Here is a 25,765-nt window from a genome sequence, read left to right on the forward strand (position 1 = left end):
TCAATTTTTCCTGAAACTCTTTTTCTGTTTTTCATGGGAGGCATCTGATTTTTTTCTGCTTATGAACTGAAAAGCACCCGGGAGACTGGAATCAGCGACATCTATACTGTTTGGGTTTAACATTGAACAAAAGTGCAGTAGATGTGACTACAAAACACATACACACTTGTCCACAAAATCTGAAATTTTTGCACACAACAAAAATTGGATTAAAAGTCTAGATTGCCCACACGTTCAGTTAATTCAACAGGAACTCATAGTAGTCAGTACTTATCTGATCGGTTTTGCAGAATTACATAATTTGGAAAGGCTCCTCAAAGGACATCTGGTCCAACCTCCTGCTTAAACCAGTTTCACTTGCAGCAAGTCCCTCAGGGTCTTGTCCAAGCCAAGTTTTTAATTTCTCCAAGGATGGAGATTCTCCACCTCCGAACCATTTTGGTAACCCTCCTCTGGACTTGCTCTAATATATCAGTGCCTTTCTTGTACTGAGGATTCCCAGACTGGACACAGTATGCCCAGAGCAATCTCACCAATGGCAAACAGAAGGGAATAATCACTTGCCTCAACCTGCTGGTTACCCTCTTGCTAACACGGCCCCGGATGCAGTTGACCTTCTTTGCTGCAAGGGCACATGGCTGACTTGTGTTTGACCTGTCCACCAAGACCTCCAGGTCCTTCTCTGCAAACCTGCCTGTACTGTTGCATGGGGTTACTCCGTCCCAGATGCAGGACTTTGCCTTTGCTAAACTTCACGAGGTTCCCATCAGCCCATTTCTCCAGCCTCTCAAGGTCCTTCTGAACAGCAGCCCTGCACTCCAGCATCTGTAGCATAGAGCTATTCCATTTGCCTATGTGCTCTGGATTAAGATAGAGGAGATCATATCTAGATTTAACTGCTGCTCTTATTTTCAGGAAATGTGGGACCGTTTGTCATAGAGATAAGAGATCTCAAAGAAACAGAGCTTTGCTTTGAAAAGCTGCACTCCCTGCAAAAGACCAAGTAAAATCATCGAGGCTCTCATGTAATGCTACCTGCACTCTAGACAAGGGGCTGCCAGGCTACCTAGCTCCTGTTTCATTTAGAATCAAATGACCGTTGAAAAGTAGGGTTCACTTCAGAAATGTGACTGGTAAAAATGTATACAAAATACACCCTTTTCTCAAGAAAACCTCTTGCCTAAGTGGTTTTCTGAATCGGTATATTACACCGTAAATGTGGAACTCTTCAAATAGTAGCAACTACTATAGTCTACTTCAAAGTGTAAGTGCAAATGGTCCAAAGAAAATCACACAAAATGAACTATTTGAACAAATTTCATTACCATACATGATTTTTCCAAGTTTCATTCCCCTGCAAACTACAGCTAAGTCTCGGAAAGATTCTAACCCTCAGCAAGATGTAATATTCCTGATGAACACTGGCTGCAAAGAAATTGCTGCGTGAAAATATGTCTCATCAAGACTCACTTGGGAACAAGACGGTCGATCACATTATTTTAAGACATTATTTTTCTTGGCTGTTAAGAAAGAATTCTTGTCTTCTATTAGAGCACTGTTGTGCTACCTGCACAGGCTCACACGCCCACTTCCATTGCCTCATTATCACTTTGTACTTTTCCATGCTTATTTATGAGCTACCCCTTCTCATTAATTACCAATTAATCATCATTAACTCTTTGCAGTAACAACCATTCTTTTGTTGTTCATATAGTATCTGCCAGAACAGGCATCTCTTCTGGGACTACAACTTCTTAGTGGTAGTGTTACATAAATAGGTATTAACTGCTGCCCTCTGTAACACAAATGGAACGTTTTATTTCTACCAAATTTATTCTTCTTTTTGAAGTAACAACACTCTAGGCAGAAAGTCCAAGATGGAAGCAAAGCAGAAACTTACCTTCTCTTGATGGTAAGCATTGCTCCCAAGAGGATAATAACAAACATCAGAAGACCAGCTATAACTCCGGCCATTTTCACCGTGCTGTCAACTTGTTTTTCTGGTTCCACTGCATTGGAATTCTGGGTGGAAGCTCCTTAAAAGACAGAGGGAGAGGAAGGAGGAGATAAAAAGAGAATTTGTAGAAAAATTGTGCAATGATCCACTTTAAATATTCATTTGGAAGCCTAACAACATATTTGCAATCAAATTGCAATAGACAGTTGTCCATCTAACCAAATCCACCCTTAATAAGGGCTAACGACAGATAATTCAGAGCAGTAATTGGGTGTAAAATCCCAGTGTAATGCAACTGACTCTAATATTTTACCATATTATATTGCAATGGGGAATTTACTCTTCTGAAGCACTCAGCATACACCCAGAAGCTGGAGAATTAATAGCAGTTATAATTTTCATCTCCAATAGCGTAAGTGGAGGTGCAATCCTTCCTTACTCATCGAAATAATGAATGTAAAAGTTTGCAGTAACATATCCCATAATACTACTTGCAGAAACTTTTTTTCTTCTAAATCAGAACACATCTGCATTTCTCACTATACTGGAGGCTTGGCTTTCCTAAACGTATGGTTACAATTATGCATGTAACAAGCATTAATCCAATGCACAGAGCACCCTCCACATCATCTAATGTATTCCACGCGTGAGTTCTTCTGCAGCCCAGGCAAGACAACGTAATTTCTATTTGAAACTTTGGTTTTTTAAGAGTAAAGCCTACACACCTAAAACTAAAACATATTTAGGAACATTATTTGCACAGAATTTCTTCTTTTACTTCCTTGTCATGATCTGACTTTAAGGGTCTTTTGCCCCTGCAGTAACTGAGGACCTTGCAGAATGCTACCCTCTCCCCTGTTGCTGGGACTACTTGTATAGTGCTTATTATATACCTTAGCTCTGCTGGCTTCACTACTTGCTGCACAGAATTTTTTCAAATATACCTTAAACCACTGAGCTTTATTTAGAAAGCCCCAGTCGTGGCTACTCTAAAGACTAAATAAGCCTATCTTTATTATATTCCTGATATACTTAACTACTCCTAAAAATATCACCGTTGCATTTGATGAAGTTAAATGAATTCATGTTACATGAGATCATAATCTTATCTTGGGCTTCACCTTTGCTGTTGGAGCCAGCCAAGTCTTCCGCTACAGCTTAAACACAGTAGGAAAAGGGAATCAAAGGTGGAAAGAGTGCTGTCATCAGAAGACCGTAATGTTTTGCTCTTTTAACAACTCTGTGTTGCTGACCTTCAGGAGAAGCTGAATCACTTCTGTTCATGAAGTCAGTTGCTTGGGGAGATAATATTCAATCGAGTCCATATGTTGGTGAGACAGCAGAAAGCCCCACTGGGTTATTCTTTTGCCCATTTGCCACACGTTAAACTGCATATGCTTTAACAGATAAAGCAAGGTCTGCAAGGATGAGTCCCAATGGTTACCATGATCAAATCAGATAACTGAATATAGGGCTTTCTGATATGTTCTGAATAGGGCCTTAGCTGATGGACTTCCAGGGATGAGGATCTGATCTTGAATAAAGTGTTTTATTCTCCTCTCATCATATCTTGAAGAGTACATATAGAACAATGACACAATGAACGCAAAACAAGAAAACTCACCACATGCAGTGATAAAAGTATGATTTCACTTTTCCTACAGCTAAGCTGTTAATCTAGTTTGCCACAGCAAAACACAGTATTTACCAAGCAAAAAGGCTGGCTGTTTGAAACACACACGTAATTTTCAGCTTTTTGTCCCTGACAACTCCACTGCGTCCACCAATTTTCCCATTACGAGTTCACTGGTAACTTCCATGCGCACATGTCTGAAATGCATTAATGGGACTCCTGAGTGTGAAAATAGAATCACGTATCGGTTGCATATTACCATCTTTATTGACAACGTCTCTTACAATCTTGGATTGAATCTGCCCAAAACGTGGGCTATATGCCATCATACAGGCAATCCCGACACTATCACACAACAAAGTAAATGATAAAGGTACAATTTTTCCCTGAAAATGACTAAAACTCTGTTTGAAGTGAAACTCAGAGAAGTACTCCAAATTATCCTTCACTTGAGTTGCAGTTACTCCTATCACCCTAAATAACAGGTGTTGGAGAATGGTTTTCTACCACAAACAGCACAGTCAGACCCCCTCCATTTTTGTACCATCTGAATACTCTCATGAATTGTGAGCTACGTTAAAAAAAATTAAGAACGTGTTGTCAACTCCATCCTCTAATCCACTAGATCGGTTTGATTTTGCCAGGCTGTTACTTGTTACTACAGGCAATGTGTGGTCAGTGTATTTTAATTTGATATTTCTTGTCCCACTGTAAACTACTGCAGTTCTAGAAAGAGAATAAAGGCTTATCCATCCTGACACCTACACACTGTGGTGACTGATTCACTTGAATCTTCTATGTAACTCTTTCTATCTGTCTTGGCAAAGGCCAACAATTCCTTTAGGCTACTAGTCCAATCATTTGTAAGTTATCTCAGCTAATAGCGCCTAGGAATTGATAATATGACAGTGTCAGTAAATTCCTGGGTCTTGGATTCTTAAAGCTTTGCAATGAAACATTACCACAAAAGTCCCTTGTTTTGCTGCCGTTCTGGCGTATTTTCCTTGTAGATGCCTAATGCAGTCTGCTATGGTTGCTTGTACTCCCACCTGCACCACCACCAACTGTAGGTAAGGAGAACGTTTCTGTTCTGGCAGAAGGAGGTCTGTGAGCTGTTACTGTACTTGCAGAAGATGACTTCTGCTGCTCCTGAGAGTAACACTTTCCTACAATTCAGTTTTGCTTCTCTCCTTTACCAGCATGCAGGCAGATCTGAAATCCTCTGAGCACAGAAGCCCATAAAAATTGCTCAGACGGCCATTTCATACAAATGTCTTTAAATACACTTGGAAAGCTCTGCACTACTGTACTTGAGGAGAGGCCACCCTTTTCTTTCTGAAAAACAATGTTTATATACTGCTGACATTAAAAGGGAAAGAAAATAAACTATAACCATATTTTCTAGTGGCTACTTCCACCACCTTTCCTGGAATAAATTGTTCCTCGTAACTGAAGCTGGATACTGGAATAATAGGATATAGAACAGGTCACCACTGTTATTACTCTGTGTATTTCAGTGGCACCCAGTGGCTAAGGCCAGGACCCCATTACACTGTACTAACATGAAATAGGACAATTTTCTGCCCTAAGCTTACTTTCTTAATAAGGAAGGCAAATGATAGAAGACAGTGTCAGAGAAGCAGACTGTAGATCCCTTGACTCCCTATCTGTGCATTATCTGCTAGACCAGGCTACTACTTTCAGAGATACACATTTATGTACTGTACAAAATGTGCTTTCCCAGAAGTTTGACCAGTGGCATGAATCTGACTTTCACAGGCATTCACCCAGCACTCCCTTTTACGTTCATAGCTATTTCAAGATTTTAGTCCTTTCCCACCAACCTAATTTACTTTGCTTTTTCAACCCCTTCCAAGATTCCCAGAGATCCAGCATCTTGCAGTGAGACAGAACACATTACATGCAGCACATTCATGGGAGATACTGGTTCTGGTGATGCTGCAGAGATGCAGAGAGAGCAGAGCAGGGGCAAATGGGTTCTTTCCCAGAGCCGCCTGCCTCATCAGCCCACGAGAAGTCAGGTTTATGGATCATCAAGCACTGATGTGTTTTTTTTAGTAACGCTCTCACAGGCACCCAAGGTCTAATCTGGCTATCCTGATGTGGATTCATAGGAACCTAAATCCCAGACTAGTTCAGTAAGATGCAACTACTGGAAGCATGGTTTCATATTGTGCCAGCTCCTTGCGGCTTTCAACCTTTTGAATTCCTCCTTGCTTCAGATCATGGTTAAAGCTGGCCCTGCAGTGGCTGATAACTTAAGGACAAGAATTTTGAAATCCAAAATTAATTTCAGTATAGTGGGCTGCCATTTGTATTCCAGAGTTAAATCTTTCAGAAGATTTCTTCAGCTGGAAGTGTTTCTGTCCACAAGGAAGTGATGACGTGTTTAGCTACTTTGAGCTGGGAGATGGTTTGCAAGTGATTCCAAAAGACTAAACTCAAGTTTTTGCCAGTCACAACTAAAGAGAAGAACCTTCTCAAAATGCTAAGAAAGTGAAAAATCATCCACTTACCAGCAAGCGTTCATATGTAGCGCTACACACTCCTAGAGTGATATTCGTAAGTACTTTAAATCCTCTTAATGCTTATGCAAGGTCAGTAATAAATTATGTCATTTACTTTATAGATCTAGAAAGATTAAGGACATGCCTTTGGCATCACAGGCACCCAACAGCAGAGCTGAGGACTGACATTTCTGGACTGACACCCTGTGGCAATTCCATCAGAGCACGCAACATCTCACAGATGGGGACAGGGGAGACGGGAGGGACGGGGTGGGATGGAGGGAGAAACAGCAACGGCAGCTAAGTGAAAGATACCGTGGCAATCTTTCACCCAGCAATTTATGCACAGATATATTATTTGAAAACAATAAGCCACCAGATATAAAGTGACCTTCTCTGTGGAGGTGGCACACTGAAGAACATCCAGGAAAGCATGATTATTGAGTTCATGTAGCTCAGCAGGACTGATAATACAAATTTCTTCCATAAAACCTATTTCACAAACTGTAATTTGAAACGTTCTTTATTTAAAGCAGCAATTACCATATTGCATTAAAAAAATGTAACTGACAGGAAAAAGAATTCAAAAGAGCCATAGGCAGGAGGAAAAGACGGGTATTTATGTGAGATTTCCAACTGGCAAGGCATAAAGAACAAAGTCCTGCAATGGAAGTGGTACCACAATCATCAGTAGCCGTGTCACTGCATAGGAGAGAGATTCTGGTAACACAACAGGAGAAGACAAAGCAAACAAAATGGCTCTAAGTACAGCTGGGTCAAATACCCAGGGGCAAGAAGAAGCCAGTGCAAGTGTAAATGAGGGAGGGACAAAATGAGAGAAGCAACACAGGTAACGGGAGGTTCGGCCACGGCCAGATGACAGGAAAGACCCAGAAAGGGAACAAGTCAGTCTGGCAAAGACTAGGTTTGGTTTCAATTTTGTAACGCCTAATACAACTTCTTCAGACAGAAAGTCACTCTTGGAACAAAAAACAATCAGAAAAATTACTTCAAAGCATTATTTAACCCAGAAAAAATAATGAAAAATAATGGGTTCAAAGTCATTATGAGTTAAAATGAGCTGCTCAATCAGAGTAATTTCTTTGTAGCACATAATGGGCAGGCAGCATGCCGAATGCAAAATTTCCTAATAGACCTAGAGGCTTATTTTCAAAAGACAGTTATTCTCAAATCACTTGTAAACATGATTTCCTTTTCTTTTTCTTTTTTTTTAAATGGTGCTTTCTATGTGAGTGGCCTACAAATGATTAAAGCATCTCTGCATGTAGAAATGTTTTCCCTTATATTTCCAGATCCTGATTATATCTGTACCTCTGAAACATAGTCTCCAGTACGCAAACACAAGGGCAGACAGGTACCTCTAAGAATGATAACGTTGAGATACAGGTGGAAGAGCACTGTTTTACATCTTGATCCAGAATACCTGTTAGTCAGCGCTACCCAGCAACAGCCCTCTGCGTCAGCTGGCCACATGCATGGGCTGGGGAAGACAGAGTAGCCTGCAACCTTCAGCAGTGTATACCAGAGTACTGGGACGAAAAAAAGCTATGCACGATGCCGGTGCTTCCGCGTACCATAAGCCAACGAAGTGAAACAACTCATCAAATCTGAAACACAGATTCCACTTTGGCTATTTCTTTGTTGTAATTCATTAAACAAATGAATACCACCAACAGTATCACTACACATAACGTTACTACACCAATTTTCCTCCTCCAGTTATTGAAGACTGCAAACAACACAGGCTTAAGACTACAATGAGACATTCTCATTTCTTTAAAAAAGCGCTAAAGGAATGGAAAGAATGATGAGAGCCAAAAGCTTTCAGCCATATTCTAAGCGGAGAGAGCAGCCAAACAAAGCAGTCCTGGAGAGAAAGACAGACCAGAATTTATATGAGGGATTATCAGGCATACAGGTTGAATCTGTAGGAGGATGAAAGTAAACACGCAGCGAGGAATCAAGATTAGCATGACTAAACTGAATGAGAATTAAAAAATAGTAGTAAGAGAATAATTGATTCTGGAGATTCCGGGCAAATCCACCACAAAGGCTTTTCTTTTCTCCTCCTGTTTTTCTTCCTCTCTCTTCAGAACAGAAGCACTTGATTTGTGCTAAAGGCAGATATACGGCCCCCCAGAATGAGAAAGGTTATTACGTTTACTTGAGAGAAGAGCTCAGACAAAGAGCAGCTGTTGTGATGCCTACACTTTCGCAGAGCTATTTAGAAACTAGCTTGAAATTGTAAAAATTGAAAAAAAGTAAAATCCCCATTATCACAAGTTCAAATTTACAGATGTGACTTAATTTTTATATAGTCTTAAACAGACACAGGGAGATCAATCTTTTGACTGATACAGGCAAAAACTTCACAGTGCATGACAATGCTATGGCTGTATAATAGACTCGTCGCACCCTACGAACAAAAACTAATCAACCTTCGCACCAGCCAGTCCCCTCTAAGCAGTTACTCTGCTCTCATCATGGTTATCATTAAAAATCCACAGCTACCCCAGCTGCAGAAATTACAAAACCAGTGAGCAAAGTCCAGAGGTAGGTATAAAATGAATACTGAAATAAGGTCACCTTTCAAGCCTGGCTGGTCAAAGGTGCTTTAAGTACCACGGTGGCCTACAAAAAACCGCGCCCGGTAAGACTTCACCCTCAAGCTGACTGAGCAGCATGCAAAGGAGGATACTCACCGCTTTACAGTAAAAAGGGAGTCATATGGCCAATGCATTAGGGAGTCTGCATATACACGTTCTACGTGTGGTGCATAAAATACCGGGAAATTTTCTGTGCTTTCAGGCATGTCTTGAATGAAGATTTTTCTTTTCCTTTACAGTATTACGAAACAGTCTCTTTCACACCTACCTCTCTTGTGACATTGTCACATATCCTAAAGCTACCATATAGTTTTTTAAATGTCCAGTTCCTGGAAGAAACTGAGAAGCTAATGCATTAATAACAACAACCCTGTTTCTGAACATCGGCTCACTGAAAAATCTATTTAAGGGAACAGAGGCATAAAGTCTTTGTAATAGCCTTGGGTTTCTCATGCCTTTGGAAATGGTATCTAAGGACACTGACAATGATAATCTGCTTATGAAAAACTTAAGTGATCCACAGTACCTGACCAGCGCCTGATACACATTAGAAAGCATCTCCAGATATCAGGAAATGACGAAGAAATACTGACTACCCAAATAAGTTGGTGTAAGCGTATGAAGGTTAGGAACATGCAACACTGCTGTCCTCCAAAATGTAATAGCCCTCCTCCTGCTTCTCCACCTATGGCTGCCCCCTCCTCTGCCCAATCTCTCAGCCCCTGTGCAGAAGGCTTCAGGAGACATTCAGACAGTTCCTCCTGCAAACCTTCAAGCAGAAGAGGGGAAAAAAAACCCTACTCTGAATTTCACAAGCGAGTCATCATGCATTGCTCCTTGCGTTAAAACTAAATAAACCAAAACTTATGACCAGCCTGGCTGAACGGGGAGCTCTTGCTGGGACTCAGGAAAAAAAGGAGAGTTTATCACTTGTGGAAGAAGGGGCAGGCGACTCAAGAAGAGTACAGGGATCTCGTTAGGTCGTGCAGAGAAGAAATGAGAAAGGCAGAAGCCCAGCTAGAACGCAATCTGGCCGCTGTCGTTAAAGACAACAAAAAATGTTTTTACAAATGTATTAATGACAAAAAGAGAGCCAAGGAGAATCTCCATCCTTTATTGGATGCAGGGGGGAACATTGTCACCGAGGATGAAGAAAAGGCTGACGTACTTAATGCCTTCTTTGCCTCAGTCTTTAACAGGCGGACCAATTATCCTCAGGGTACTCGGCCCCCCGAGCTGGAAGACAGGGATGGCGAGCAAGATGAACCCCCCATAATCCCAGAGGAAGCAGTCAACGACCTGCTACGCCACCTGGATGCTCACAAGTCTATGGGGCCGGATGGGATCCACCCGAGAGTGCTGAGGGAGCTGGCGGAGGAGCTCGCCAAGCCACGCTCCATCATTTATCAGCAGTCCTGGTTAACGGGGGAGGTCCCGGACGACTGGAGGCTTGCCAATGTGACGCCCATCCACAAGAAGGGCTGGAAGGAGGATCCGGGGAACTACAGGCCTGTCAGCCTGACCTTGGTGCCGGGGAAGGTTATGGAGCGGTTCATCTTGAGGGTGCTCACAAGGCATGTGGGGGACAACCAGGGGATCCGGCCCAGCCAGCACGGGTTCATGAGAGGCAGGTCCTGCTTGACCAACCTGATCTCCTTCTATGACCAGGTGACCCGCCTAGTGGACGAGGGAAAGGCTGTGGATGTGGTCTACCTGGACTTCAGCAAGGCCTTTGATACTGTCTCCCACAGCATTCTCCTAGAGAAGCTGGCGGCTCACGGCTCAGACAGGTGTACTCTGCACTGGGTCAAAAACTGGCTGGACGGCCGGGCCCAGAGAGTTGTGGTGAATGGAGTTACATCCAGTTGGCGGCCGGTCACGAGCGGTGTTCCCCAGGGCTCAGTTTTGGGGCCGGTCTTGTTCAATATCTTTATCAATGATCTGGATGAGGGGATCGAGTGCTCCCTCAGTGAGTTTGCAGACGACACCAAGTTGGGCGGGAGTGTTGATCTGCTTGAGGGTAGGAAGGCTCTGCAGAGGGACCTGGACAGGCTGGATCGATGGGCCCAGGCCAGCTGTATGAGGTTCAACAAGGCCAAGTGCCGGGTCCTGCACTTCGGCCACAACAACCCCATGCAGCGCTACAGGCTTGGGGAAGAGTGGCTGGAAAGCTGCCTGGCGGAAAAGGACCTGGGGGTGCTGGTCGACAGCCGGCTGAACATGAGCCGGCAGTGTGCCCAGGCGGCCAAGAAGGCCAATGGCATCCTGGCCTGTATCAGAAATAGTGTGGCCAGCAGGAGCAGGGAAGTGATCGTGCCCCTGTACTCGGCCCTGGTGAGGCCGCACCTCGAATACTGTGTTCAGTTTTGGGCCCCTCACTCCAAGAAGGACGTTGAGGTGCTGGAGCGTGTCCAGAGAAGGGCAACGAGGCTGGTGAGGGGTCTGGAGAACAAGTCTGATGAGGAGCGGCTGAGGGAACTGGGCTTGTTTAGCCTGGAGAAGAGGAGGCTGAGGGAAGACCTCATTGCTCTCTACAACCACCTGAAAGCAGGTTGTAGCGAGGTGGGGGTCGGTCTCTTCTCCCAAGTAACAAGCGATAGGACGAGAGGAAATGGCCTCAAGTTGCGCCAGGGGAGGTTTAGATTGGATGTAAGGAAAAATTTCTTTACTGAAAGAGTGGTTAAACATTGGAACAGGCTGCCCAGGGCAGTGGTGGAGTCCCCATCCCTGGAGGTATTTAAAAGACGAGTAGATGAGGCACTTAGGGACATGGTTTAGTGGGCATGGTGGTGTTGGGTTGACGGTTGGACTCGATGATCTTAGAGGTCTTTTCTAACCTTAATGATTCTATGATTCTATGAAAACAAATCCTTTCTGATTGGACCTTCACTTCTGGCTTTAATGTCCAACTGCTGCCTTTTTCTATTTCCCCCCTCCTTTGCCTGGCTACTGGTTCATCTGCAAACAAAGGTGATGGCACAACCGACCAGCCACAGCCACAACACGTGGCCAACAGCATCCTTTCACACCAGGCGGGTGTTGTAAGGGGACAGCAGCCTCCATAGCACTCCAGGTAAATCCATGCCTGCTTTGATTCCAGGAGGACTTGGCTCACACAGCGATGATCAATTTTATTCTGCTTTTTCTAAAGACCCTTCTTTTCTGAAGCGACGCAGTGTATCCCAGCAGTGGATGCTTTGAATTACAGAGGTGATATTTTCAGTCTACTGTTGCTAATCTATCCCAAATTTTACCTTAAACACTGTGCCTCTCCCAGCCTCTCCACTCCCACTGCTTATTTTAACTGGGGAGCCCAAGATTAGGGTCTGTCAGTGCAGCAGGGCTCTAGAGTAGACAACGTCCTCTAGAAACTGGGCTGAGGTTATCAAACTCAGTTCACTTGTGGCCTCATCCAGTTTTGCACCAGGCTCTTCACTAATTCAAAGTTGGCTCATTTGCTCCCTGGGTTAAGGAAGCCCCTAAAGCCAACATTTTAAATCCCTCAAAATAAGTCTTGATACCAAATTTGGTGAAAATAAAGATGCTCACTGGGTTAAGTGGGCCTCCACATGCCAGGAAGTTTGAGTTGTCTTCTCAGCAGGGAATATTTTTCAGTAAAAGCAACATAAGTGTGTCTGTTATTAACAATTAATTATGGTGATACACAAACTTGTGCTAAAAAATAACTTTTAGAAGGCAGAGATTTGTTCAGGGGAAAAGAAAAAAACCCCACATTTTCATGCATTTAACTTAAGAAGTGTGATAAAACCCTCGGAAATAAATAGCACAAAACAGAATAAACCTGTCAAAGGAATAACATTCCAGTGTATCAGAAGACAAAATGCAGTAACAAACAGATTTGAAGTGGGATTAGATCTGTTTAAAAAATACTTTATCTGTCTACAAAACCAGAATATATTTCAGAAAACAACAGAGCCCTCTTAAACGAATTTGAGGGAGCAAGATCTATTAAACAAACAGTTTTCATATGCAGCAAAACTGTGTGTGAACAGTAGGAATTTTTTTCCTCCTCATTTTCCATTGTTTTTTTGCAGCCTGCTCCCCATGATTTCACTGGTCACCTTTCAGACCCAGGTTCATTTCTGAGGTCTCAAGGTTGTTAAGCACTCATCTCCCAGGAAGTTCCCTTTTTCAGTGCTGATGCACTACAAAAAAGTGGGACCATTTCTCTCAATCTTAAAGGCATCTGAACATCACAGTAATCCCGGTACCTTTTTGCCCCTGTATCATTACAGCTGCCCTGATGTGCAGTTAAAATAATTCTTGGGTGAGGAACTCATAGCTAGGTAGGAATATAACCATGTAGCACTGGGAGAGGAACATTCCTACAAAAATTTAATCCATCCCAAAACTGAGAAACCAACCCTCCTTTCCCCTCCCCTTCGTATTAATCACACATAACTCTGCCACATCCCAATAAGTCGTTCTATGCACATCAGGCTAAAGCAGGAACCATTTCCACAAGCTGACGGGATTTCCTCTCTATGTTTAAATTTTCTGGAGTAAAATGATGGAACTGGTCCCAGTGTTATACACTACAAGGCAAGTTTATGACACACAGACCTTCAAAAGTTCATTCTGATGGAAACTGCAAAACCCTTGAGAAGTTCTGAACCTCCCCACTAGTGGTCTGTGAATGACTTTACACAGTGCTACTGAGGCTCGATTCTGCAATGTCTCTAATTCCAGCAGAAGTTTCTATACAGAGGACTGACAGAATCTACTTTTCATTTTCCTGTCATCATTTCTTCAACAGCAGGACCCAGCTGTCTAAGAGTAAGTTTAATAATCAGCCCCAGAAAATGCCGTAGCTGCTTTAATTGAAAAATGCAAGGTCATCTCCATGCATGCTCAGGGAGATATTCAGCCTCTGCAGAGGGCCAGCAAGGGATCCATGGGGCTCTTCAGTCATGCTCAAGTGCTCCTACGAAGGTTTAAGTGGTGTTTGGACCTCCAGATGACCCTCTGCACAGGCGTATATTCACTCCAGTGCACAAGGAGTGCCATGTAAAGGAGAGCCCCCTTTATACTGTAGTTAGAATAATTGTAAAAGTATTTTCCCATGCAAACCAAATACAAAACAAGAAGTCATGAAGCTGCTCAGACTTCTGGAAGTTTGAACAGTTTTCCTTTTCCTGAACTGATAATCACCTGTGCTCAAGAGGCTGGGCGGGTTTCGCGTGGTCACCTGTTGCCTACCTATTACTGCTAAGAACAAGCAAAATCGTTCCCAGGCAGCATGCACAAGAAAAAAAAGGAAAAAAATAAAAATGTACCTCATAATGATTATTAAAGTTCCATTCTTTCATTTGCAAGAACTCACATTTTAAAGAAAGAAGAAATGAGTATCGGGACATAAGGAACCATTAATGAGCCCTCTGCCTTGGTTTCAATTACACTGTGAAATTAATTTAATGCACTCTAAGAATACAAGAGGTAATCGCTCTCTCTTGGTAAGAGGTTGCAATTTTCTGTAATAAAGTGTCAATATAAATATGTTGCTTTAAGACAGGGAGAACAAGTCAGTTAATTCAGAAAGAATGGGACATATTAAAACAAATGCTATCAAGGAAACCAAATGGCAAAACTAATAAATAAACTGGTTGAATGAAAATTGTATGGCAGAGAGCTGGTAAATCGGGGCTTAATGAGAAATTTATTTTTAAAGTGTTTTATGCTAATGATATGCATCCAAGTGACTAATGCTGTTAAAGACAACATTACTCCAGTAATTTAAAAAAGAGAAGTAGCCCATGTGAGGAGAGATGTTTATGGCTGGAAGTGGTAAGAAATCTGAGACCAATGAACCTGAAAATAAATACACACGTAGATACAAAAGGTTAATAATGCTTGTGGATTTAAAACATGCTGGTAAAATGTGAAATGGCTACACAGACTGGACAAACGCAGAGAGCTTTCTGATGGATCGTCAAATGTCACCACTGCAAAGGCTGACGATGAGTCCCTGCCACTGGCCCTTTCCACCGGCATCAGCCAAGTCTTATACTGAGGCACTGGACGGAAGGAAATGAGCTCAACAGATGCGCTTGCCCACTTGGGTATCTACTAGCTCTGCTTTGGAGGATGCACTACTGGTGTCATGACCTAGTGCTCTGAATGCTGACCCCCGCCCCCGACATTTAATAAGCCAATACACAAAGATTTGAGAGATCTTTCTTGTGACCACAAGAATCAAGTTCATCTAAACAGGAGCAGCACGCAGAAAACCATGCAGAAGAGTGCACCGCCGGGAGAGATGGGAAGCAGCTCCTGCGTGGAGCTGAACTGAACTGAAAAGGGGTCAATCTGAACAGTCTATTTCTTGCTAAAAGGAGAGGATAGAAAACTGGGAAATCTCCAAAACTCTCTTTAATAGACTAAAACACTTTTTAAAGAGTTGTCTACTTTCATTTTCTTGGTTTTGAGGCAATGGGACATACAAAGCAAATTACCTCCCAGCCTGCTGAAGTAGCGACAGTGGAACAGCCTCATGTGTCTCTCAAGTAATTAAAGCTACTCAGCTTCTGAGCAGGTGCCTTGCAGCAACACCCAAGATGTGTTATAAACCCCCAGTAACACACTGCCTAGCACATTTTATTGCCTAATTACTCCCACACTCACGTTTACTGCCCTTGTTAATCCACTACTTCAAGAGAATACTTGCCTTGCTTAAACATGTCTTGATCCTAATCTTCCTGTCACTGGTGTAAATCAGAACTCATTTCACTAACATTAATGGAGCTACTGCAGTGTCAAATGTCTAGGAATGGAAAAATTAGGCCTATAGCCCAAAATGAACATTTAGTCTGGCACCAGCAGTATGTATTTATTTTCTTGCGTCAAAATAAAATATGCTTTTTCTCTGGTACCAACTCAAAGCGGAGCTTTTAAGCTGTCAATGCTGAGATTAGCCTCCACTCCAAAAAAGGTTTTGGTTTTTTTTCTGACTCTTACCAAAGACACCACAGCGGTATCTTTGCTAGCAGCTCTGATGATTTCGTTCAAGGCAGGCTACAGGTTCGCTCATTCTCTCCTCAGAAAGACAATGATGCAAATAAAGGCGAATACAGGGCAGTACCATTAAAGATAATCAATATAACGAGTAGATAGAAGACAGCACAGACAGAGTAGTCAGCTAGAACATCCCAGCTATCAGCCTTTGATCAGGTCACAATGTAATTATAGTTTCGGGAGCGCCTCTGTCCATTGCCGCACAGCAGAGAGAGGGCAGATACGACACCCCTCTTCAGGGGCTGGGATGTGGAGCGTCTGAGTCCTTCTATTCATATGGAATGAATGTATGGTGGGAATTCAGCCTCATGACATATGGAAATCTGAAACTATGGGAAAGCTCCAAACCACACAACCACATTGTTCAGCTATTGCTCAGCTGCTTATACTTCACAGGTGCCAGCAATGGAAGATACTGTTACGTTATCAAGACTACAAATTCGCCTGTGATGCTACCTTTCTTGTGAGCTGCAGGCAATACTGTACCTTTGAAGAGCTAAAACTGCATAAAATTAGCCACAGCTGTGGATATTCCACTGTCCTTGCTAATGGTGAGGCACTGAGAAATACAATATTGCAGTTCACAGAGCAAGGACAAGGAAAAAAAAAAAAGAAGGAAAAAAAAAGAAGAAAAAAAAAAAAAGAATTTCCACAGAGATTTCCACACTCCATGTATAGAAATAAGACATCTGCCTACAAATCAAAAGTGATATTCATTGAGGCAGTGAGAATAAACACTAGAACTACCATCACTTCTTGTCCTTTTCCATTCACGTCAATCAAGAAAAATCCTAAAGAATAAGATCACCAAAAAACTGGCTCTAGGCAACCTCAGGCTCTACCATCTCTTTTATATCTTTTATCAAATTAATATTAGGAAGAGATCCTTTTTTAAAAAGAGATGGCATTCACAAACGACAGGAGGAGGGTAGCTTATTGACTCCTCCTGGTGACCTAACAGGTTAATGAAAATTACATCAGTTTGCAGAAGTCAACTCAAGGTCAAACACTTATGTGACACTTTTTTGAAGTACCCAGATCAGACAGTGCAAATCAAAAGGTCATGCAAGAATAGGACTTTTCAAGCTATGTAGAGTTTTTGTTTTTCTTTGAATAGTCACAGAGCAAATATCTTTTCTGCTAGCATGACAACATTCTTCCACCAACTCTAGAAAAAGGAACGACTGAAACAGAAGAAACTACAGTTTCCAAAAATGAATTAATCCAGTTTCTCTGATCTCATGAAGAGACCTCTAGTCATGCTCTGGAAAAACCCCGGGGAGACTCATTTCACCCAGACTCATCTTACCCAGTCCTGCTCTTTCTCTTTCTCCCACCAGAAAGCCAATATAAGGTATCCAAAATGGTCACGCCACTACCAGCTGGAAAAACTGAGGGGGAAGGAGGGAAGACCGAGACACATAGAATGTTTGTAGCCCATAGAAATGAATTAAATGAAGATTTTACAAGGGACCTTTAAAAAGGAAAGCAACAAGAGGATATGGGGAGCACCAGAGCCACAGATGAAAGGGGGAAAGGGGAGAAACGGCTCATCCTCCTTGGCTTTCAGTGGTGACACAACTGCTTACAGCCCCACCAGTTTGGGTGTCAGCAGTGAAAACAGCTGCACGGGTGGGAACTTCATGCAGCACCTGCCATCCCAGTGCATGGCTTTCTGTAACAGACTGGGGGATGTCTCCATATAAAGGTGGAAAAAGGCCTCTTCTGCTACCCAGCAACTGTTAGCTGGGGCTTCTATTGATCCCTCCCAACTCCTCGGTAAGTGCAGATGCAGAAGTGATCAGGATAAAGTACCTAGAAGTAATTAACTTCTGTTACTGCCACAAGACAGAAAGGAGTGAAAAGAATGCAAAAAAAGAGATGGTGCCTCAAAGAAAAAAAGGTCATAGGTTCCTGCCAATTTCTGTTCAACTCTGGAAAGACTCCACAGGCAGTAATGCAGTTATTTCACATTACAGCAAAGCAGTGAGAGCACAAGATGCAACCCTGAGTTTTGGAAAGAGAGAGCTACCTGTAGTACAGCCCGTGGCAATTACCTTATCATTTCCTTACAGCTCATTTTCAGACTACAACATGTGTTGAGGAAGTCTCTTTACAGCTACTCCTCTGTTTGTGTTACAAGTAAATTGGTTTCTGACACCTTTGCTGGCAAAGTAGCCCCTGGGGTGATTTTGAAGTCCTTAAAAGACTTTAAAGCAACTCTAAACTCCACAAAGGAACCCGGACATTGTCATCATTGGTCCCTCAAGAGCTACACCTTGTGAAGCATCCTGGGGATCGGAGCATTGCAGCTTAATAGTATTTGTCTCAGCTTTGCTCAGTCTGGTCTATTTGACTTACCAGTTTGGTCTATTCTGAACTAATTGCAATGAAAATAAGGAATGTACTCTACTCTGCTTGTTGAATTATACCATGAAAATGGTGTGATATAAGAATTGTGCCCCGCTGTGTTCAAGGTTAGGCTTATGCGAGATCTCCTCTTACTTATCTACTTTATACAATTGCGGAGAGAACAAAGTTAATAGGAAGGTTTTTTCAGTGACATTCTGCCAATAGCAAGAACAGTCCTCAGGACAGGAAAGCTGTCGACAGAATAAGGGAAAGGAGAGACAGATACCCTGTCTTAAAGAAAAAACAGTCCACACATATAGCGAAGTGGTTCTGGAAATTATTGTTCTGCCTTTGTAATCTTCCTTGTAAAGAAAAAAAAAAAAAGAAAAGAAGGAGGCTTGTTCTTTGAATAGTAACTGTAATCAAGTTGTGTCACCACTGCAGCTTTTACATTACTGGCATTGTGCTTTGCAGGAAAAGGAGACTCACATACCTTTTGTTGCCAGCCGGACACAGTTGATTTTTGTTTCCTGAAAAATAAAAAAAAAAAAAAAGAAAACATCAAGGTGTGTAATTTGCCCATCTACAATAAACATACATTCCTTTAAAAAGGCACTAAAACAAATAAGCGTTTTTCTTACACTTCCTCTTTGAAAATACCACCAACAGTTTTAGTTGCATAAAACACTCCATACTAATGGACTTGCACACAGCTGCTTCACTAACTGTTGAGAAGTTAAGAGTGACAACATGTTTTTCCACACTCGATGTGTGAATGATGGGTCCCATGTAACTGCCTGATTAACTAATAGAATTTACCAGTTAAATGACCTGATCTGTAATAGGTAGACAAGCCTTGGGTCAAAAGTACATGCAACTGTACATCTAATTTTCATGCACCATTACTGCAAATTTTGCAAATTGGGTATTTATTTAAACACATGGCAAACAGACACCGAAGTAGTCATTTGAATATTTCAGCTCTCTGATATGTATGTGAAGCAAAACAGCATGCTGTATGGCTAGCTCTGCCAAATGAGCTATTCAAACACAACCCACAGCACTGCAGTTTTTCATTGCAGAGCTGGGATAAAACCCAACGTTTTGTTCAATCCACCTCGGAGCCCGCAGATCTGCGTAAACAGGAGTTTGGATCGGAACAGCAGTGTTGTATTTGGTTTAACTAAAAGCTCAAACTCGGCAGCCTTCTCAGGCCACTTCTGCTGAAAACACATCCTTCCTGGTATCCCCAGCTCCTCACTCCACAGCCCTTATTGGCATGGATTGCTTCTGTCCGATGCACGATTGCGGTCCAAACCTTCACGCGTTGCTTTGGTTAAAAAGCTGACTTTGTCAGGCAGTAATCTGCTGCAGGGTTTTCTTAGCACTTCATGTCTTTACACGCTCTTGTACGTGTCTCAGGAGTAACGAATACTGCATAAATTGCTGAGTGTAACAATGCTACATTAATATGGATGCTGTCTGTGCCCTGGAAACACCAGCCTAGCAAATGCACTGCTGAGCACCTCATTCCATCCTCAAGCAATAAGATGAACGCTGTGAAAGTCTGAATTTGCTCTTGGAGAAAATCTGTTCTATCTGTGACAGACACTCCTTGGCCTGAGCAGAAACACACGGTCCCATCGTGCCTTTCTCCTCACGTTGCACGTAGGAAGGGGACAACTGCAGAATCCACACTGGGAAACGCAAGAGCAATTCCCTCTGATCCCTTTCTATGCATTCCTCAAGATACAAGTCAGCCACGCTGGCTGGATGTAAGTAACCCTGTGTGTAGTCTAAAAACAACTAAATATTCAGGACAAACCGTTCCTTTGTTGATCTTGCCTTCAGACTCTCTTAAGGACCTCCTGGATCACCGAGGACAAATCATGTCTATTAAGGACATCCTTTCCCAGCCGTACAGCCCCCAGAGTGGGACTGAAGCACTGTTTATCCCAGTAAACCAGAGGCATCTCTCTTTGGTGCACTGACACCTCTCTCCCTTAAAAACCAACTCCTCTACACAACCTGTACAACCATCGGCACTGCAAAGTCAACATAGCTGTACAACAGAGCTCCCTCTCTGCCTCGTGTATAATCAGCTCGAATTGCCAGCTATTCTGGAAATCCAAAATCTTTATTACCAGTGGTGATATATGAAGCAGAAAAAACATAGCTTTATTTTCAGAGCGCAGCCTCAGCACATAATGCTGGGAACAGACAGATTCTGATGTAGTTTACAATCTAAGACAAGGTGACCTGGAAAATCAGCGATGAAAAAATAAAGTAAATAAAAAATATCAAGATAGCATTTTTGCAGTCTAAAAGTAGGTGGATACTTGCTCACATTTCGTTGTGGAATTTTCTTGTGTATTTATTGCTTTCTGCTAGCTTCAAAGTGCAACAAAAAGCTGGAGAAATTAGTCAATGTGGAGAAAAGAAGAGGTGAGAAAACAAAAACTGAAATCTTGTTAATGATGCAGTAACTGATCTCATTTGAGCATGTGCATATTCCTGCACATTACCCTTCCACAGGGTAATTTGAGAAGACAGGATGCAGTGTGTTCTCTTTGCATCTACATCTACTAATTGTTGCATTTAGCACAGACAGTCATAGTTATTAGAAGACCATGATCTGGCACTGCCAAAAGCAAGGGCAATCAATCACTGGAGAAACAAGACATCTGGACTTCAGAACTTCATTTCAAATTGCATCTTCTGAGAAGGAAAACATAAAAAAAACCTGCACAGACACCAGACATCCAGCTACTAGGGATGCTTAAGTTTAGACTTGAACTTAGTCCATATTCCTGATTAGGGCTGATTATTCCATCGATTTCCATTGATCACCTCATTGATCAACCCACTGCTCATCTCTTTGGTGTCTCATAAACATGAGATCTTTAAATTTACTCTGTTTTTCTTTGATTGATGCTGAGAATTGTGAGTTTGTATGAACTTTTCTACCGAGAAACAGAATAAATAAATACACAGTTTTTTTCCAAAAACCAGTAAAACCATTTTCCCACAATCACATTTGTTTTCTGAAAAATACTACTTTTGATTCAGACAAGGTGCTTTCCTGCCCACAGTAAAGTAAGATGCTTCTGTTTAGTCAACAGTAAAGCAGGAATAAACAACGTAGGTAATTCTCAATTATCTGTCCAGATGGCTTAAAGCAATTATAAGAAAAATAATGAAATGAAGAGATAATAAAAAAGTTGTAAAAAACCAAAAATAATTTCCCAAAATTTCAGTCTCCGTGTTGTTTCTGAATGTTCTTTCAAATGCTGTGATACCTAATTCCCATTTTATGGTATCACAGAAGCTTCACAAGGCCTTACGTCTAGAACAATCTTAATGATGACCCAAGATCCTACATAATCAGCATCAGATATCTGTTTCATATTATGGCTGAAGCCACAGGAATAATTCAATTTAAGATCCCACTAGCGCTACTACTTCGGCTCTATAACTCTGCCAGGTTACGACAGACATTTTATATCCAAACAGTAATAGAACAAGGTAGGCATATTTTAACCAAGATCCTGGAACAGGAAAACGCTGCATGAATACGTCCTGCAGCTCTTGATCCAACCTTCATTTTCCAACATGCTTCGTATCCAGAAAGCTTACTGCACTTTAAGCCCATCTACACGTTTACTAGAACATATTTACCTAAGTTTGTTTTCTATGAATAAAACATGATTACGGTGTACCCTCCCCTCAAGGCTGAACCTTGGCTAAATTTTTAAGTCCATACACCATGAACATAGACTATATGAGGGCTGTGTTTTGGAGTGCTGGCAGACTGTTCCTGAAGGGCAGACCCGGCCCTACAGCTGGAACGAGCTGGAGACGCCCTGAAGAGGACACAAACTGTGCTGAGGAGCTGGGTAAGCCCTCTCAGCCAATACAGCTCACGCACACAGACTTGAAACTACACACCATGAGCCTGCTTTAGCATCCCTCTGAATTTTCAGGTTTTTTTTTCAAATATTCTTTTAATGTAGTTTGTTTCTTCCTTTTTCAAAGAAAGGGAGCTGATGCTGTCTACTAATTATTTAGGTTCCTGAACGCACATTTCACTGAAGTACACTGGATGATAACAAGACAAGTTCTGCCTCTCTCTCTTTAGTGTTTGGATGGGAACAATTTTCTGCAGAAAAGGGCTATGAGGGCAGCAGGACATATGTTTACGTGACAACTGCATCTTCACAACCTAAAAGGGCAAATGATTTTTTTTCCTTTTCTTTTGATATGACAGCTTGCTGTTTACAGACTATGAACAACAATAAAAGCAGCAGAGCTTTTTCATCCATCTGTTTTCACACCCACAATTTTTTCTTTCCTTTACTATTATTATGACTTTGCATTAGGTAAACAGTGCACGCCTTGTCAGAAAAACCACCTGCCAGCACCAGTGAGACCCGCTGTCCCCAGACGTACTGTTCGGGGCTGCCCTGCAACAGGCACAGTTTCATCAGGCAGCTCAAACTGGGGATGGGGACAGGCAATTTTAACTTTCGCTGGTGCACAGACAAGTAATTACCAATCTCCCACTTGACCTCAGTTTCAACTTTAGTTCCCTGTGTCCCAGAGCTATACACTGAGCATGCTTGTCGGCAACCTGCTTCCCACAGGATAGAAACCGTGGTTCTGTCCACTGAACATCCTAAGGAATTATTTTCTTTGTCCTCAACAAATTTTGCCCAAGTTCAGGGGAGCTATAGATCATGTGTTTCTTTTTTATCCCACTGAAGGCAACAGTTTGCTGCCTTTAAAATGAATCATGTGCCTATGTCTGTGCAGGGTCAATGGACTCCCCTATAATTTCTATCGCCAGCTTAAGGAAACTGCTAGTTCTCCGAGAGACTAAGCTAAACCTAGTACTGCCTTTCCAAGTATCAGCTATTTTTAGTATCTGTCTCATTTGGAGAAGGAAGGTTTAACAAAGTGGTTAGGGCTTTTATTATTTAGAATAGAAAGTTATTTCAATGATACAGAGTTTATCATTGAATACCCATACCTCCCAAACGCGAGGTAAGCTGGAGGATTTTATTTACGCTGTTGGTAGAACTATCAAGAAAACACTCAGGTCCAGATACTGTGGCCCAAGATGGCCAACCAGATGTGCAAACAGGGGCTTACAAAGAGTGAAGTGCTTCCACAGCTGCTTTATTTCTGCCCAGCAGCTTCACCATGAGATTAAGCAGCAGTAAACATACATGAACAAAACCGTACACCCGAAATCCTACTGAACACAGAGCTCCTCAAAGATGTTTAATAGTTCACAGAAGCAATGCAAGTGACCTTGGTGCCACTTCATTTTTCAGAACAGGGCTCGCGCTGAACTGAAGTACCTCACTGGGTTTTTTTGTGGACCATCTCCACAGGGATGAACGCCACCTCTCTGCTGGCAGCTCTATCCATACCTCCAAAATGTTCCAGAAGAAGAATGTTGTGTATTGCGAGTAGACCTGTCAGCATCCAGAAATCCAGCCTGAAGTCCCCTGATAATAATGAACTGCCCGATTGTGCATGTAGTACAAGTCATTAGAGAGGAAAAAAAAATCAGTAAGAATCTCTATAAAGTCTATTATTCCCTCAAAAATAATATTCTCATTGATTCCTGTGGTGCTACTTTTCACAATTCTGGCTTGAAGACATCATTCACCTGTTGGACCACCAGGCTGCAGGAGCAGCTGGCAGCATCCCCCACATCATCTCCAGCTGTGTTACAAAGGCTCCTGCCTCATCTCCCATTTAGAGGAAAAATGGCCAAGAGTTATTGATTGCAACTGTGCTGTTACTGATTTCATTTCAACTCAATGAGGTAAAATGCGACCGCAGGAAGGATTTTTAGGTAGCTCTGGTTTCTGAGCATCTCAAAAATTCAGGCAGGTTTCACACAGCAGCCAAAGAATGCTCCCTGTTTGACTGTGTGGCTGGATCACTAACCAGAGACTGTCACCTACAATGACCCAGATAAAAAACTTGGGGACGATAAAACCTGCAACATTTAACTTTGATTATTTAGTCAGTATAAGGATAAGAGAGGATAAGGAGTAACACAGTGTTGCCACCCTGGCCTCACCTTTCAGAGGCATAAACACTGAAAGGGCTGGTGTTTTAAAGGGGTGAGTTCAGGGAGGTTTTTCAGGCAAGGAAAACTTCATGCTCTGTCAGGCAGCCATCTGAAGCAGGTGGCACCAGGCCAACCAGCAAACATCAGTTAACTACCTGGATGGCTGCGACAGCGTGTGTGGAGATCCTGCCAGAGGAGAGCGAAGCCAGTTGTCCATTCTTCTTCTGTGTCACTTCTTGTGCTAACTCCGTCTAACAATTAAACAGTAACTAATGGTGCTTCTCATCCCCACAGTTACAAAGCCCGGAGCTTCTGTTTCCTTTCTCTCTTTTTTCCCCTCTTACTTCAAACTCTGACACATTTCAGTTCAGCATCTGGCTTTCAACAGTCCCTAGGAGGGAAATTCACACAATTTGGAAGCGTTTTGTATAACAAAGCTGAAAACCATTCTGTTTCACACATGTTCTACTTAGACCCCAGTCTGGAAGCAACACCATGTTGACCAAACTTCATGCAACTGTCCACAGAAAAGAATTCAGCCAGCGACAGCCATCTCATTCAAACTCTCAAACAAGTACAACATTGCACAAGAGAAGGCAGAAAAGCTTGTGACCTGATTTTGCAGCAATTTGCCACACTTGTTTTGCATCCAGCTGTTAATTATGTTCCTTTCACTGCAACAATCACAGCTAATGGTTGCAGAGCAGATGAGAACACCAAATGAGCACAACCCTCCACGTACAGAGGAGCTGAAACAATGCAGAACTCCTATAACACTTCTACCTCCTCCTAATCAAGCTTTTTGACCAAATACAGTATGTTTCTTCAAATTAAGCTCTCCCTGGAGTCCTACATTTCCAAAGGAAGATGTTCTGGTTCACTGCACAAAGGTTTCTCATTGCAGGTTCCAGGTGTGGAAAGAAGCTTCATCATTCCACAACTGTCAGTGATTAATGAAACTACAGAATATCCTAATTAAAAAGTGAGTGGCAATGTTCTTTTAAGTTTTTCATGTGCAAGGGAACACAAGGCTATATTTTAATTGTGCTAAATTGTTACTGTTTCAGATTTTTTGCAGATGTGCATTATCAAAAGTGCCTCACTGCAGCCATAATTATTAGTAGGCTTTATGAAGAACATTCAAAGCTGCTCAGGTTATAGACATAAGTGAAAACCCAGAACTCTTAAATACAAATTATACCTGTAAACAATTCTGGGAATGGAGCAAAACTTATTATTTACAGTTGCAAAAGATTGGATGAAAATCAGACCCTAATATTTGAAATGTGGGGCTTAAGGATTTTATCCAGAAACAAAAAGTATCACAGCTACTCCCTTGAAGATCCATATTCCAGCTCTTGGACATTTCATCTGTATTTTTTCCCATAGCGCTGCACTTTGAGGATATATAAGCATATACTGTACCAATATTAATTATTAACACAAGAGGCAATTGCTTGCTCAAATAGGAATTTGTTTTGTCTGGCAGGATACTTCTCGGTGGACTTGGCAGCGTTGGGTTTACGGTTGGACTCGATGATCTTGAAG

General features: G+C 42.2%; 1 protein-coding gene across 5 annotated transcripts in view; it reads right to left on the minus strand.

The window, feature by feature from the left end:
* PTPRT (protein tyrosine phosphatase receptor type T) overlaps positions 1 to 25,765 on the minus strand; it is a 475,551-nt gene that overhangs the window by 77,070 nt on the left and 372,716 nt on the right. For all 5 annotated transcript variants that reach the window (XM_076352439.1, XM_076352436.1, XM_076352438.1 and 2 more), the window contains exons 13-14: positions 18,623 to 18,659; positions 1,901 to 2,036 (exon numbers count right to left, since the gene is read on the minus strand). In XM_076352439.1, coding sequence (XP_076208554.1) covers positions 1,901 to 2,036; positions 18,623 to 18,659 — 173 coding nt within the window. The remainder of the gene's footprint in view (positions 1 to 1,900; positions 2,037 to 18,622; positions 18,660 to 25,765) is intronic.

Source organism: Aptenodytes patagonicus, chromosome 14 (assembly GCF_965638725.1).
Source record: "Aptenodytes patagonicus chromosome 14, bAptPat1.pri.cur, whole genome shotgun sequence".
NCBI classification, from domain to species: Eukaryota; Metazoa; Chordata; class Aves; order Sphenisciformes; family Spheniscidae; genus Aptenodytes; species Aptenodytes patagonicus.